At 44.9% G+C, this 17334-nt stretch overlaps 1 protein-coding gene across 3 annotated transcripts in view; it reads right to left on the reverse strand.

The window, feature by feature from the left end:
• Lhfpl2 (LHFPL tetraspan subfamily member 2) overlaps window positions 1-17334 on the reverse strand; it is a 137863-nt gene that overhangs the window by 7259 nt on the left and 113270 nt on the right. For all 3 annotated transcript variants that reach the window (XM_015497830.2, XM_048800183.1, XM_048800184.1), the window contains one exon: window positions 13176-13825. In XM_015497830.2, the coding sequence (XP_015353316.1) occupies window positions 13176-13605 (430 nt within the window). In that variant the 5' untranslated portion in view covers window positions 13606-13825. The remainder of the gene's footprint in view (window positions 1-13175; window positions 13826-17334) is intronic.

The following is a 17334-nucleotide window of genomic DNA, read 5'->3' on the forward strand; positions in this document are numbered from 1 at the left end:
GACAGAAGACAGCAGGGAGACCTTATTACAAAAGGGTGTCATGCTTGAGTTTGTCAAAAGCCTCAGCTTGAATATAAGCCCACAGGAAAGTCCAAATGGGAGGGTGATAAACATCAGGCTATGGTGCATCGCCCCGGGGAATGTGCAGTGTGTGGCAACCACATGCTGCCCAGGGCAGGCAACCGAGATAGTCATGCACCTCAGCAGCTTCTCCACCTGTCCACTCTGCCTTGACTGGTGGCCTCTGCTCCCAGCACTCATCAGAGCTGTCATCAACACAGCCAGTGCCAGGAAAATGCAGGAACTTAAACTGACAAAACAGCCCTTGGGTAAGCAAGAAAATAAGAATTTTTTTAAAAAATCATTTTACTTCTCTGTGTATTTAGATAAAGCTGCTTCTACCAAGGAATTCCAGAATGACTGGTGATTCAGGTGGCCCTCTCAGGTGACTGCACACTCAACCTTCCCCTCAGGAAGCCCAGACGAGGGAAGTGTGGGCAGCCAGTCCGAATGAATTTGCATACTTGGAGAGGCTCTGTCAGTCACTTTCATAGTGACCTGGATATTGCCCCAATCCTCAAAGTAGCAGAATGTGTCTTCAGACATAGGCCTGTCACCCCATGGATTGAGCTACGCTCACCTGTTCCTTTGTAATGTTACGCCTTTGCCCTGTTTGGGATAGAATGTTCCATGGAAATGCCCTTTGTGTGTCCCCTTCTCTTGCTCTGCCTTTGGGTATGACCTTCCTTGATGTCAGTCAACCAGCTGACAGCTGACATCAGGAAGCTAGACTCCACCCCTGAAACCTGACCCCTTGCCTCATTTGAATGCCTTCTCCTCAATAAAAAGGGCTCAGCACTCTCTCTCGCTCTCTTTCTGTGGACCCTTAGGGTCAGAGGAGCCATCACAGGAACCCCCCAAAAAGGTATCTCTGTCTCTTGTGTGGTTATTTCATGTAGCCCAGTCCCCCTGGAGTGACCCTGAGTGTTTTAGTCATGAGGAACGTACAGCCATTCATCTGTGCCCAGCCTACCCTGGGTCTATACTGTTCTTAGACTGAGAGCAGCTTCCCTGGGCAAGTATCCCTGGGCCCTACCTAACAAATGTCCCAAGACTGGGCATGTTTGGTGTGAGGTACTGGAAAAGGCAATAGAGCAGGCTGTGGGCACTTGCTTTCTTCTAACAGAGACCTCAACTTGGTGCCTAGCTGAGATACAGCAGGCTGGGCTGGGAGGGGGACAATGCAGGGAGGAATACTGGCTGGGAGCCAAGGACAACAGAGTCACCACCAAAAGAACACTAAGTGACCTGGAGAGCTGGTAACCTGTGCTGTGGCTCAGCTTGACAGGATGTGTCTTAGACAGTACTATGTCCTTATCCTGGAGGGACATCCTCCTAACATCTCTTATTAAAAGCCTCCCAGTTCACTATACCAAGAAAGCTGGACGATGCCAGCATCTGCTGATCCTGGGGTCACCTAGGGCATGATTCAACCTTATTGGTGGAATAAAAAAAGTAAATGAAAAGAAACTGATGGCTAGTCACTTGGACTACCCTTCAGATGCCACCTCAAGCTAGATAGTCTTGACAACCTCAGGATAACCCTCTACATGGTGCTCACCCTTATGGGGCACCAGCTATTCCAGTGTGACTCCTTTCACGTCCTCTGCTATTTTAGTCACATTATACTCCCCCCAGTTTTAGTGACCCACACAGGAATTTGCAGAGTCTCTCTGTGGAACCTAAGCATTTGGTTTGGGTTTAACTCAAATAATTAGACTACGGTCTTCGTGTAGGTAGGAACTGTGCACTACTGCTGCCTCCCCAGTGCTCAAAACAGAGGGAACTAACACCAAAAAACCCACACACAGTCCAGCTTTCCTATCAACATTCGGCATTGACTGGGAAAAGACCAGCCCCCAAATCATCTTAGGTAACTTCCTTATCACTGCCCGGAACCAAACAGCAGGCTATCCAATGTAAGTTTTAATCAAACCCCTGTAGTGGGAAGAGAACTCTGAAGAGTCTTGCCAATCCTCAAGTTTGGGAAGGCTAGACATTGTTGAATACCATGAGCAATATGTCACTTGGTCTGAAGATGGGCCACTCAAGCTTTAGAGCACAGGGAGCTAGGAAGGGGAGCTAGGTCTCAGCCTCAGCTCATGTATGAGAGAGAGGGAAAGCTCACAGCCTTTCCCTGATTTTCTGTCACCGGCTCCTCCCCACCAGACCAATCACACAATCGTTACTCTCTCTGCTGGTCAAAGGACTGGACTTGAGGCTCCATGTTTATGGATCATCTGCCATTTACACAGAAGCAAGTTACTTTTACCACCTGGAAAGTGAGCACCCTGAGCCAGGTCCTGTTATGTGGAATAACTGAGCGAGTCTCAGGTGCTGCACCCTTACTTCTTCTTCACACAGGCTTCCAGACTAAATATCACAACTGTCTAGACCTCAGTTTACAAAGGAAATTTTCTAAGGATGGGAACAAAAGATGGCCATCTGTTCTGCGTGTGGAGGAGCCGAAGCAAGCTGTAGTGCTGGGGACCTCTACTGAGTCAGCCATGAAGCGCCTTTCGTCTGCAGAGGGATGCCCAGCAGACCACTGAGTGGGCCCGAAGGATCGATGAGGGAATGCGGCTCAGGAAGTAATTCTGGAGGAGCCCACTGAGTGTTCACAGGTTCCTTGCCCTGTTGAGTGCATCGTTGAGTAGCCACGGGAAGGTTAAAGGAGCGGGACACTGTCAGGTTTCTTTCAGACCAGTGATACTCAAGAATATATGCCACTATTCCCTGAAAAAGCCCTCCTATTTATGCCAACCTGCTGGGTATTCATCCACCTGGAAATACCCGCCCACATCCCAGTCCAAATGTCACCGCTATGAGAAACCCTGGTCACTGTGCTAATTTTGAGCCCCAGTCTGTTGACCCAGCTCAGTTCACTGTAGCACAGTTCCAAAGAGGACATTCTGGGTCCCTCAACCCAGGTGACCATCTCTCTAACATGAACCCCGCAAGCCAGGCAAGAGTATGACTGGACTTCCATATCTAACCCCATTCTGGGATACAGCTCAGAAACCATTTTAAGCTTATGAAGGGTGTCAGCTTTGGTCATCAAGTTTAACAAGTACTGATGCATTAGTTAAAAGGAAAACTAAGGACAGTTATCCCTGCATGGGTTTTCAAATACCTGCCAGTGTTCTGCTTCCAGATGGGAAGCCATACTGGCTTTTCCCTCTCAGTAGCTTTGCTGTTTTTCCTTACCTTCCCAGTCTCCAGATGCTGTGTGCCCAGGGTGCAGTCCTTTGTCCGCTTGAATGTCTACATTCTCCATATTGATCGCATGGGATCATGTGGCTTTAAATACTACCTCATGCTACTGTCTCCTGAATTCCCATCACCACTTTTGAACTCCAGATTTGCATATCTAACTGCCTACTTGACCGACCCTTAGATGCTTAACAAGGTACTTGAAAATTATGTTCAAACCTGAACTTTTACCATCTGCTCTTCACCCTACTGACCTCATCTCAGCCAATCGGCATTCAGTTCTCACACCAGCTCAGGTGAGAAACCTTGACATCATCTTGGACTGCTTTCTTTCTCATAAAGCCCACATTAGCCTATCAGCAGCACTGACTGGCCTTCATTAGGGCCCGGAATGCTATTTCTCCCGATTATTCATATAGCCAGTTTCTTTATCTCCTTCAAGGCTTTGATTATCTCCTGGTTAATCATACTCTGACTACCTAATTTAAAATCCTGCACGCCCTCTCGCCACTCCAGCACACCCACCTCTCTGCCCTAGCCACACCTTCTTACCCATAGCTCCCATCACCTTTTAACATACAAACAATTCACTTATGTGGTTCCGTCTGTCCCCATCAGCTTGAATGTAAATTCCATGAGGATAGAGAACTTTGTGCAGTCTATTCTTTGTGTCCCAATTACCTGGAACAATGGTGGGTGTGTAGTATGTGCTTAGTAAATATTTGTTGTTTGAATAAATTAACAAAAAGCTATAGAGTGATACAATTATAGTACATTTGTAAGTGAAGCCACTGTAGAAAGTTCTTGCCAAGTTTTCAAACTATTTGGAAGAAAAGCTTTGGTAGATAACAGGAATCCTAGGGGTTGATAATTAGGGCAAGGAGAACTCCACCCACGCTGTGACTGCTGAAACACACGTAGGGGCCAAACCATGGGCCTGGCTTAACTGCTGCTCTGAAAACCTCCTTGCTAGCTGCAGAAAATGGTTCTTGGTTGGGAAGCACATAGAAAAAGGAAGTAATTCGATTAAGTGTAATAAATTTTCAGTTGTCTAGAGACCAGCCTAACTTCAGTCATAAACTGAAACTGTTTCCACATATGCCTGGCTGTGGTGAGGGCAGCGGAAGAGGCCGACTGAGCTGCCGTAGAACTGGCCAGGGTACTGCTGGGAGGGAAGCAGGGTGTGGGGAGAGCTGGAGAACACAGGAGAGTGACAGGCGACGGAAGGCAAGAGGATGAGCGGACAAGCGAGGAATGAGGGGGACCAGGCCAGCAGCACGAGAGGCAAGGCGGTCTCGGAGGCCAGCAGGGAAGCAATGGCCCTGAAGGCACACAGGACATGCAGGTTGTCCCACAGCCCAGGAAAAGGTCCACTCCTGTCAATAGCCCTGAGGACAATTCCTAGACCCATGGGGGGCGGGGTGGGCTTTTCAGTTTCCAATAGAATAACCTGTTTAGTGAGGTAACTATATCTGGGGCCACCTGATCACTTGTGTGGTTTGGCAACTGGTGTACACAGTCAACAAACATTCCTATGCAGCCAGCTACCACTTACCTATAAGCTTCCTTCTCTTTTCTATCTAAATTTTTATTTAATGAATCTTGCGTGCTGACAGCTGGAAGTCATTTTGGACGTCCCTCAGCTATCTGTGGGGCGTCAACTGTTGGTAGGTGGGCACATTTTCTCTTTCACAATATCTCAAGGCAAAGTGTCAGCTACCATAAAGACAACGTGGAGGACACACACATCCTATCACACCTAGCTCCCTATCCATCAAATTGGCCATCAGGTTGTTAGTGTCCCAGAGAGCATGGTGTAGAATGCTCCAAAATCCTTGCACCATATGCTTCCCAGGTACAGGGATTCTGGAGACATTCTGCAGCAATGATCCTCATTCACCAAGTCAGGTAGGCTCCCTATACTCTGTGGTAGACACAGAAGACAAGACACACATGATATACAATTTAGAAAGAATTTCATGGGTAAAAACTTTAAATAAAATGGTTTGCTAATAACTGGGAGGCCAACATTTTTTATTTTGCTAATAAAAGGACACCAAAAATAACCATTATCCCCTCTCGCTGTTTCATAAAAGAATATTTTAACACAAAGGATGTGTTCTGAGAATAAAAACAAATAGTTCTTTAAATTGAATACATCTTGTTCTGAGATCTCTGATTACACTGGCCTCATTTTTGCTGTGGAACAGTGGGCATCTCAACAGAGTAGACAAGCACTTGTTCAAGGCAGCAACTACTGGTCGATGTGCCCTTCTGGGTGCTGGTGGAGGGTCATCTGTGTGAAGATGGGGATATCTTTCTGAGAAGCCTATTACTGGGCAAATACCAAGGTAAACAGTATTTTCAGTTTTCTTGGAGTCTAGCTGCAAATGTCATTGCATCTCCTTTTAAAAGTTTGAAGAATTTATGGACAAGCTAGACGAGGGCCCAACTTTGCCATTTAGTAATTTGCTTTAAGAGCCAGATCAGGAATGAGAGGCCAGAGGGTCCACCAGCAATGGAAAGGGTTTTCAGCTGATGACTAGCTTGTCTTTGTGGAATACATTATATCCACCTGTCAGCTCAGTACAGGATTAATCATAACATTAGAGATTTCTAATAAGATTTTCTGAGGGAAAAGGGAGAAAAAGGAGCTGGTTGATACTTGAAGGTGTTAATAATTTTTTAAAAAAACTTGTATTAATCCTTATGCCATCTCCCCAGAGAAATTAGCATGTTATGCATTTTCTGCTATAAACACTTACATGGTATAACTGACAAGGAAAATACTGTCTGGGGTGGGGGTGGAGACAGGATGGCAGAGCTGCTTAAATAGAATTCTCTGGATGACAGAGCATAGTTATCATAAAAGGACCCATAACCAAGGCTCCCAGAGGAAGTTTCTGTTATAATTACTCAAAATTAATGGCTATCAATTAAGAATCATGTGGTGCCCTCAGGGTGTGTGGCGACACAATCTATAAGATTCAGCTGCAGCTGCCCCTTGCTGCCACCCTAGATCTTTCTCTGCAATGCTGTTTATGTGCACGTTACCTCCCTGGCAGTTTTTAAGCTTCACCCTAAAATTGTTGAAATGCATTCTGACAAACTAATTTAGTCAGATTACTCCTTCCCAGCAGTTGGTGATGAAGCATTATTTCACATTCAGAGTGAGAGCTGCTTGTTAAACTGCTTATCTGCAACTAGAAGAACTTTATGAAATATTTTCTTGATAAAATTATTCACCTGACATGTAGGATTATGATAGCACCAGTTTGGTAATTCAAAATAAACTGCCAACATAAATAGAATGCAGCATAACACATGAAAGACACTTCTTAAAAAACTTGTTACTAAGCTATGAAATTTTCCAGACAATAAGTAAACTTCTTGCCTGCTGAGGGCACTGGGTACAGATAATGTTAAATAATTACTACAAGATCCAGGTGCCATCTTGTCAACAGAAGGCCACTGTGGTGGCCTCCTGTCACTGAACACACAGCCCCTCTGCATCTTGATTTGAAGTTACATCAAGTTGTGGACACGTATTTGTACTGATTCTTAAAGTTTTTTGATACTGGCTTTTCTCAACATGTGTATTTTTATATTTAGTCTTAAAAAGACAGATTGCTAGATATTTAATAAAGCTACAGGGAAGACCATGTATAATAAGTGGACTCATAAATGTGGTTGACTGTGCCATAACACAGTTCTTTATAAGAAATGTGAATTATTTTAAAGTGGCTTTACTGTTTAGAAGAATGCCACCACTGCCTCAGCTCCTGAAGGAGAGCCTGAACTGCCGTGTAAATACTAAGAGCCATGCTTAAGGGATTACTTGTTAATGTAACTTGAACATAGATCATCCCTGGCTCTGTGATAATTTATGTCAACAATTAAATGGTTACCATGGCAAACCACTTTCCACATTTTATTTGCTCATCAGTTGCTATATCTTCATTTTAAGAAAGGTTGTACTTTCCTTCTAGACCATATAACTGATTCTTTAAAAATAGATCCCAATCTCTAGGCTCATATTAATGCCTGCTTTGTCTATCTGCTTTAGGAAGTAGTTTTTAATCTCATGACATGATTGCGCTCTTTATTCCCTTTATACATGATGACATGTTTTTTGCTTCTCTAGGGTATAGTTTATAAAATTATGACCTTCTAAGACAGCTTGAATGCAGACATTCAAGAAATTGTAGACCCAAGCCTTCAAATCTTTGCATATAATAGGCATCCCAAAACAGCTCCCTGAATTAAAATTTAATTCTGGCCTGCCTTACCATACCATCTCTACATTCTTTACCCCAAGGGATTACTAAACACTGATGAACTAACTCATCAACGTGTCCTATCTGTGGAATTCTTAAATTGATTCAGACATGGAACTAGTGACCTGATTTCTGGTGGAGGCATCATCTGTCTAGAGGAATCAGGAGTCCCTTTTGGTGAAACAGAAGCCTCCAGTGTCTGGCTCTCACTGAGAAGGAAAAGGAGGGCACACCCCTTTCACACTCCTCTGCCTCCTTCTCTGAGGACATTTTGAAGTTAGGCAACCAAGGTCAAAGAGAAAGCTAGGAGAATCTTTTAGGTATAAAATTATGGGATAGGACTCTTCTGTGCTTCCTGAGTTTCTGGTCTCCTTTCTCACATCTTTAATAATTGGTCTAGTCTTTTTTTGCCTGGGAGTTAATGCACAGGGAGGGAATCAGTCCAAATGAAAGGCTGGGACTAGGTTGGATTGTGGTTATCACCTTGATACTTAAGGTTATTTTTTCTACCTTGTGAAAAAGAAATACCAGTCCTAGATGGTTGTGATATATTTTGCATACCCACTTATACTTCCATACCCACTCAGATTCTGGACAAAAGCAATTCTGCACGCAGCAATGGCAAAACCATTTGCTCATCTTCTCAGTCTTATTTTCTTTTTTCATATTGTCCTTCTTCACCCTCAATCATTTTCCTCACTTCCAAGAAAGCTGAACCTCCCTCCCCGCCCCCACCACCACAGGCCCTTGGCCACCATGGCAAAGAGCAATTCCCCTGACCACACCCCTTCACCCCTGCCCTACAGAGGCCAGGTCTAGCCCAATCTAGCTGATCAGACTGGTGAGGCAACTTGCTGAGGCAATCCTGGTGGACTGAGACCCACATGGACAGATGATGGCAAGAGGGAATGTAGAGTGTGAGCATCAACAGGACAAAAGAAGCAAGCATGGGAGGGAAGACTGGAAGACAGCAGGCAGCCAGGCCCCACAGCTCAAGCGCTAGTCCAACCCCCATGGCAACCCCAGCGGGATAGGCCCAGCCAGCACAATTGAGCCAAATCCTGAGCTCATTTTAATGGCTTCTGTCCCAAACCTGAGTCACTGGGGATTCCATGGACTTCTAAGAGAGCCCTGCATGCACTTCCAAAAACAAACTGCACTATGCTGTCATGGAAAACCTGGATCTTTGCATTCTACAGTTTCACTATGGATTACATCCAGGTCACAACCTAAGGAAGACAGCTGGCACAAAAACAACCCGCTGGCTGATTACCCAGCTTTTGTAATGCATCCCAGAGGGATATGAACCCACGTGTGTTTCTGGCTCTGCCAAGTCCTGGCCAAGCCTCACCTAGTGAAGACCAATCAGCCTGTGATTTATTCTGCCAGGGGAGTCTGAGAAGCCACCTGCAATCAAAACTCAACTGTGGAAGCTGCCTCCAGAAAGAAAAGGAATGGAGAAGTGTGTGACAGGAGGAAACGGAGTGGGAGGAAGAGGTTTGTTTTCCTATTGATTCTATTACTACCTTCTGCTCTTAAGAGAGAGAGAGAGAGAGGGGGAGAGAGAGAGAGAGAGAGAGGGGTAGATAGATCTGAAGACACACCTGATCACACAGAGCCCCGGGACTGCTCTTCACCTTGCAGCCCTGTCACAGGCAGACTGTTATATAATGAATTTACCATGTGAACAGAACAAAATCAAGTCTACGATTATAAAAGATGTTCCTATTTTTCAGAATGCAGCAATTCTGGAAAACCCAAAAAATATACTTTGAAATTTGTCAAGAAAGCAGAAATATTTAATAAGTATTGTCATCTGGTGCCATCGTTCACCATAGGAAAGTGCTGTGCTGGAGTCTTCCTTGTGTTATCTAATACTCAAAGCAGCCTTGAGGTATGTGTAAGTGAAAAAAAAGGCTTAAACAAGTGAGGCAAATTGGCCAACGTTTCACAGCCACTTTAAGGCCAGGTGTGAACTCTTAACTACTGCCCAGAGTGAATGCTGGACACCATGGGTTCACCATGAGGATGTGTCAGCTGATGCCCCAGTTAGGCAAGGCCTCAAAGGCAAATCCTTCTACCTGTTAACAATCAATCGTTTTGTTTTTTTTTCTTTTTGAAGTAATTTCAGGTAGGAATTCCACTGCTAGCTGATTCTTTCACACTTAACTTCTAATATCAAGACTTTAATGATTTATATTTTTTATTGACAGGGCTATATAACCCTATGGTCTACTTATTCCTTAAAATTAGGTGTGGCAAAGGAATATGCTGTCTATATAATTTTCCATCTAGTCACATTTTATAAAAATGTCATTTTTTTTTGCCAAAATGCAAGTTGTAAGACGAAACCCAGCCACAGTGTACTTCTAAAGAACCCTTGTGTTGCTCTGGCAACGGCCTCCTTTCTCACCATTTGTCTCAATGCTGAACAGATTCAGGATTGGGGGGCAGGGCGGGGAGGCATGGAAAGGAAAGACTGGTGCTCACAGCTGCAAGTCCTTGGCTGAGGCTGGGCTGACCAGGTGCTAGGACAGTATGCTGGCAGAAGAAAAAGCAAGTCAGCTGCTCTGGACACTGGTATGGCAACTTTCTTGGCCATCCATTCAGGACAAGGGCTGCTGCCTGCATTGGCTTGAACGGCCTGATGAGGACCTGCGTCAGGGAAAAAGCCCACCGAATCCCTTTGCAGAAAGTGCCCCTGAACACATGAAACATGGCTTAGTCCATCTTTCTTATTATTTCCTTGCTGAGGTGTGGTGTTAGGCTGCAAAGGGAAAAGAAACCACTTCTTTCCTGGGTTTCAGTGCTCAGGGGCCCCTGGAGAGCAGAGTGACAAGACAGGAATCTCTGCCTCCTGCCAATTTAAAGTTGTGAGTAATTTCAGAATTTTTGAGATGCTGTCTAAGTAGTGTGGAGAGAAAGTTAAAATTTCTTTAGAAAACTCAGACTTTGAAAGAGACAAATGACCTGCAGACTGGCCCCTTGGGTGTACTCTTACCTCCTTCTCAATTCCTCTCCCCAAAGGCCTTATGCCTAGAGAAAAGCTAGAAAACCTCACTGGAGTGTACAAATAATACCTAAGAAATATGTACTTCACATAAATGACACACCATTTATGTGAAGCTACAAACAGAACACAAAAAGATGTGTTAAAAATGGTGCTGGGAAAACTGGAAATCCATATGCAACAAAATGAAACTGAACCCCTTTCTCTCGCCATGCACAAAAGTGAATTCAAAATGGATCAAGGAGCTTGATATCAAATCAGAGACGCGCCGTCTGATAGAAGAAAAAGTTGGCTACGATCTACANTATGGGGTGAAGGTGGGAGTTCATAACCCACTTGAATCAAAGTGTGGAATATGATATGTCAAGAAATTTGTAATGTTTTGAACAACCCACAATAAAAAATTTAAAAAAAAAAAAAAGATGTGTTAAGACTAATCCACACTTGTAGAGGTGGAATTCACTGGACTAATCCATTATTCAAAACTGCATATTAGTAGCCTACAAAATTAAAGGGTGTTTATGTTGCTTCTTAATGACTTCAAAAGACAGGTTTGGTGTTGGGGCCCAAGATGTCCCACCTCATGATGTAAAAGGCCAATGGTTTGCTAGAAGGCAGATCAGTAGTGATGAGAAGTATTCCTCGAGAAGCAAGCCAGGAGTCTAACCTGCATACCATCATACTGATAAACCACAACCAAGGCATGAAATCATGGAGGATGTGCAAACTCAACATAGTGAGGGAAAGTTAAACAAATCCTCCTCTCTGGTCAACCAGGGATCTTCAGCAAGATTTATAAATTATGTGTGCTGGCTTCACTTTATCTACATGTTTATTTTGACTTTTCAAAAGCCTTTGGTAATACTTTACAAAAGTTTTAAGGTAAACACCTGAGGTACTTTGTGTCTGATGGGACCTCTAACCAAAAAAAAAAAAAAAAAAAAGTGTGTAGGGGGGGTGAATTCTGTACTCAAAATCTTTCTTATTTAACATTTCTGGAAGGTGAAATGCCAAACCCAAGGGGATATACTTCAGATTTCAGAAGTAAATCAAAAGGGGACAATCAATTTTACAGAATCAGAAATCTAAGATTAAAAAAATACACATTTAAAGGTAAGGTTATATTTTCAGAATAGCAATGCTGATGTTCAGGGAGTTGGTACACTCATCTAAAGTAGAACTGCTAGTTAGTGGCAAAGCTGAAAAATGGAATTCTGGCCTCCTGGATTCTGTGAGTGCTTAGGATTGCTTTGGTCATTCATGATATGGCTGATCCTAGCAGATAAAGAAATGAGGGTCCTAAGATTTTTCTTTGAGACAAAGTTTAAAGGCCCTGGTGTCTGAATGGAGTACTCCCCTCACCCCCGTGAAAGCAAATCAGAATGTAGAGCAGGATCTCCATCATCTCTCTTGGCCCTTTATGTCTACTCTTTCCTGTAAATGCACACCACACATGGGCCCCCTAAGATTTGAGAAACAAACTTTATCTTATCAGCTATTTGGGGGGGAAAACACCCTGTCATTTGATCTGTTTATTTGGAAGCAAGCCCTGCTGAGCTCAAGCATTTGAGGCAGACTAGAGTTAATTCATTTGGGGTCTGTTTCTTTGCAGCCCTGGACACACGGCTCAACACTTATCTTTACACCAAAGAGGCCCATGTTCTCTTAAATTTGCTGAGGAATCACCTGTGCCCTTCATTTAGCGCTGTAAGTGGATTCCTGTTCTTCCCCCTTTGTATCTTGGTTAAAAAGTTAAAACACCCCCACCCCTGCAAAATTAAAGCAATAGTACATTCCTTCCACTTCCATGGGATGTCTTCCAACAGCTTCCTGTGTGTTTCTGCCACACAGAGTCCTTTGAGCTGTCCCTTGGGACAGACTGCTGCTCTCTTGGTTCAGAATCTACCTTTCAACAATCTGGAGGAAGTCTAGGAAAGTGCAGGGGGCAGTGAATCTTTTCCTTTAGCTCACAGCCTTCCCTGGGGGAATCACCATAAAGAGCTCATACTTTTCTTCCCACCCATTTCTAACAAGCTCTTTAGTGAGAAACTGCCAGAAAGTGGAAGAGTTAGCTTGCATTTTCTGATCTGAGTGCACAGAACATTCTGTCAAGCTCCAGGAGACAGACAATTTAAATCAGAACAGCATTAAACACAGAGCAGCTGATACTAATTCCTTCCCAGTCTGTATTTTCCCTACCCAACGCTGAAACCATAGGGTGGCAGGAGCAGGCTGGAGGCTTCCTATTGAACACCCACACCAATTTCCTTAGCAGAACACTTGGTGCAGGTGGGACTCACTCTCACCACCATTCTTCCAGCAGATGCAGTGACAAGGAAAGCATGATTTTAATTGAATGGAGAAAGCAAAAAGGAGTAGTTACTCAAACAAAACTCAATAATTTAGACCTAGAGGGAATAAGCCATGAGGAAGTTCAGGCCACACAAGAGAAGGGGTCTTCCTCCTGGGTTAAGAGTTAACACAGGTAAACCTCATTAAAGGGAAGGTCTTTTTCAAAAGCAGCAAGAAGCCAGTGTGAATCAACAAGTGCCAAGCTGCAGTGGAAGTCTGTTTCCCTGGAGTGAAAGCTGTTTCCTTCTGTCCTGCTCACTTACCTGCGATTCCTTGCAAGAGCCCGCAGACGTTGAAAATGCTTTTCTTCATGATGCTTTGCACACACATAGTGAAGACTGACACCAAGGCCACCATGCAGAGAATGAAGATCCCCACGGCCAGGAAAATAGCAGTGGCCTGCCAGAAGCCACTGGCGATCTCGCCGAAGCTCTCAGCGTAGGGCCCGCACAGCGTGTCCCGCGGGAAGTGCTGCACGCCGGGGTTGCGGATGCAGCGGGCATAGATGCCCAAAGTTGGGTGGTAGGGCTCGGAGGGGCTCCCGCCCGCGCCGGCCGGCTCGGCATTGCCGCGGCTCTTAGCTTTCCCAATTAGCCAGTCCGCGCTCATGAAGGCAATGAGCTCCGCAAAGGCCACCACAATACTCAGGAGGGTCCAGAGCATCGAGCGGCAGGTGACAATGACATGACACATATTGATGTTCACGGCGGAGAAAGAGGCAGGAATCCACGGGGTCAACCAAAACAGCTAGCCGACTAGGCGGGAGGCTGCTCAGGAAGGCTGGGAAGGAAGTCGCAGCAGTGGTCATTCACTCCCGCGGCCGGCGGCAGCAGCGCGGTCCCGGGCGCGCGGCATTCGTGCTGAGTGACACCGAGTACTGCGCTGGGCGGCAGCAGCCCCGCGGCGGCCTCACCTAGAGCAGCGGAAAGAGCGGAGAGCGTGAGCGGCTCGCCAGGCCCCGCCCGCGCCGCCCACACACTCGCGGGCTGCACCCGCCCCCCTCGCGGGACGCCAGCCACCTTCCCGCCTCGGCTCCGCGTCCCTGCTCCACCCGCTCTTCCCGCTCCGTCCGGTCAGCGACAGAACGGTGTCTAGCACACTCTGGTCCCCAGGCAGCATGCATAACCGGTCTTAGCATATATGGGGTTTGTTTCCACTTCTCTGAGACCACAGGCTCAAAACTGGGGCAGCATAGCAGGAGAGAGTGGCGCTAGCACCCACCGGGGCACCCAGTCATACAGGGGACACAGCTCAGGTGCTGAACTCTTGGGAGCAGCTGGCTCCTGATTTCTTATCTTTTATTAGGGAAGGGGGGAAGGAAAAGGCAGTGCAGGAATCCAGATCAAGACAGTGAACTATGTCAGTAGACTGGCTATGTTTTCTAAAGTGTGCTGGACTCTGGCTACTGTTCTGGTATTAGATACGCTAAATTCTAGAAAACTTGCACCAAAAACTTTTGCTCGGCAGCAGAGAAATAATTTCCAACTTTTATAGTCTGGAAATGAAATTACTAGCAGAGAAATAAAATTATTTGCTTCCTAGGGAAATGAGAATGTAAAAGGAAAAACCCATGAAAAAGAATAAACGAAATATTGCTACCCAAATTTATCTTTCACCTATTTCTCATATTATTTTAGACAAAATGATTTATATTAATTAAAACTCAAGAAGCGGGAAAACCTCATAGAAGAGTTCATGGCTTACTAGGAAAAAATATTCAAAACAGTGACATTAATGACCATTAACTATGATTACAACTTAGTGGACTTGTTGACAACAGAAACTTGTCTATGAAGAATGCATCTCTTGAATTGTCCCAATTCATCACATGTGCCTCTGCCTTAGCTTCAGTTCACCCCAGGTCTGGAACTCAACATGCCCATTGTTTCTGATTTCACAGAGGGCTCATTCTGTTCCTGAGGACAAATGACTTCATTACCAGAGGACTTTGCCCCAGTGGCTCAACCCTCTTTCAGAGCCTGAACCCTGAATCAGGGGCTGGCAGTGCTCATCTGCAGCTCTGTTTTCTGCCCCTTCTCCAAGGTCAGGCAGAATCAAGATGCGCATATCTGACATCTGCCCATATGGCCCTTCTCTGAGTGTTCAATCTTATTATGTCAACTCCATGAGAACTACAAAGAACTCCTTAGCATACTGAGCTCTGTTGAGGCAGAGAGCTATCTAAGAGGGAAGGGGGTAGGGAAATAAGGAAGCCCAGTGCCAAAGCTTAACATGCCTGTTTTTACACCAAGCATCAGCTCTGCCTGCTGGTTGAGGTCCTAGTGAGTGGCGACTTTACTCTTCTCATGAATCATGATGTCTTTAAAAACTCCTCACATCACTGTTGTTACACAAGATGCTATTTTGAGGACATAGTTAGTGTAATACAGGGAACATATGGACCTAATTGTCAGGGTGTATGTGTGTGTGCAATGGGGCTGTGCTAAGCACTGGATAAGGGAGAGGTGGTGTGTTCCACTGAGGGAGTTTTAGTGTCCCTCAGGTCTGGGTTCCAAAGCCGCTTCCACCACCACCTGGGTTTACCTACACACTGGAGACAGTAAAGGTATCTAGCACACAAGATGGGTATAAGGAAGAAACAAGCACATCTTAAAGCATTCAGCACAGTGCCCAGCAGAATAAGAGTTCTGTAAGTATCAACTTCCTTCCTTCAGTAGAAAACCAATTTGCTATGTAATCAGCCCCTCTCCATCCCTGTCCCTCTAGTTAATGGCAATTTTTCAATGTGAATATACATATTAATTCCTGTGCTAAACTGCAGGACTCTTCTACAATCTCTCAGGTGACTTGTATCTTAATGGCTATGACAGTGTCCGCTGTCCTGGTCAGCAAGCTCAGCTTGGGGTCAGGAATGCAAGTAGGTTGCAGTTTCCCATGAGAAATGCTGTGAAACTTCATAAGCAAGGAAGATGATGGGGTGTTTGGGCTTAGCAAAGTGGTCCATGTCAAATTGGAGGTAGGACAATTTAAAGGCCCACATGCTTAAGCTCAGAAAATATAGTTCCCTCTCTATTTGTGCTAAAACAATCACCAGTTCTTGTATTTGCACTAGAATGGCTGGGATGTGGCCTCTATTCTCTGTTTTGAACTGGAGATAAGATGCTTTGGTCTCTCCTGAATGTTTACTAACTGCTGCTATCAGAGGACAGCCACAATATGCAAGGCTAACTGACTAAAACTGTCTTCCTGGGGATTCAAATGAAGTCTAATTTAGGGTGCTGGGACAAGGGGAAATCTGGAAAGGCAGCAGGGGGTTTCTGGAATGGTCTGAGTCATATGAAGTGTCCCAGTTAGGCCATATGCACAGAAAGGCAGGCACCTGCTGAGACAACATTTCTATCAAAGGGGAAATAGATCTTTGTTATAGATCCTTGTTAGCAGCAGGGATACTGGACACAGTCCTCCTCAGAGCTCCATGAAGCACACTCATAAAACCAGGCCCCAATGCCATTTCATGTAAAAGTCTTCTCTCCATGGGTCACTAAATGCCTTTTTCCTCTAAGCTACCTGACTTTACTACCACACCCCTGATGACTGTGGGTAATTTGGACAGCCCTCTGACTTTCAGAAAATAATGTTACAATTGTCACAAAGGTCCACAACATAAACCCTCTTAGCAAATAACTTACATACACACACACAACAAAAACAAACAAACAAAACAGAAAACCAGAATCATGCAGAAATCTACAATATCATTGACAGAACAGAGAGAAAAGAGGAGTTTATAAAGGCTCATCTGTGGTCGTTGGTAGTATACTGTATACATCCTTCACATTGCCCTAATTACAAGAAGGGAGAAGGTGGTGAGTAGCTCTGAGCTGGCATTTGTAGCTTGGATCACTGGGTTCCATCTCTGGCACCTTTCTGTTGTCAGTTGGAAGGGAAAGTACACATGTAGCCAGAACCAGGCGGTGCCCACTGACTAGGTTACGGGAATAGAAACCTAGGAGCAAAGTGCACCTCCACCTAGAAGGTGGAGAAAGACTGGAAGAACATCAGTCAGAGCTGCAAATAGCCCCCACTTTCCAGCATGACAGGAACAGTAGAGAGTATGGCTAAGACAGTGTTTTGAAGAGCACTACCTTGCTTGCTCGCCTGGGTTCTGTTTCTTAACTTTACTATAAAAATTTCAAACACAGATATAAGTTGACAAGAATAAACATTGAGGGGCTGGGGGATGTGGCTCAAGTGGTAACGCGCTTCCCTGGCATGCTCAGGGTGCTGGGTTCGATCTTCAGCACCACATAAAAAAAATAAAATAAAGATATTGTGTCCACCAAAAACTGAAAAATAAATATTAAAAAAATTCTCTCTCTCTCTCTCTCTCGATTCTCTCTTCTATTAAAAAAAAAAGAATAAACATTGAGCATCCATGTACCAACACCCAGATTCAGCATT

This window comes from Marmota marmota, unplaced genomic scaffold (assembly GCF_001458135.2).
Source record: "Marmota marmota marmota unplaced genomic scaffold, marMar, whole genome shotgun sequence".
Classification (NCBI taxonomy): Eukaryota; Metazoa; Chordata; class Mammalia; order Rodentia; family Sciuridae; genus Marmota; species Marmota marmota.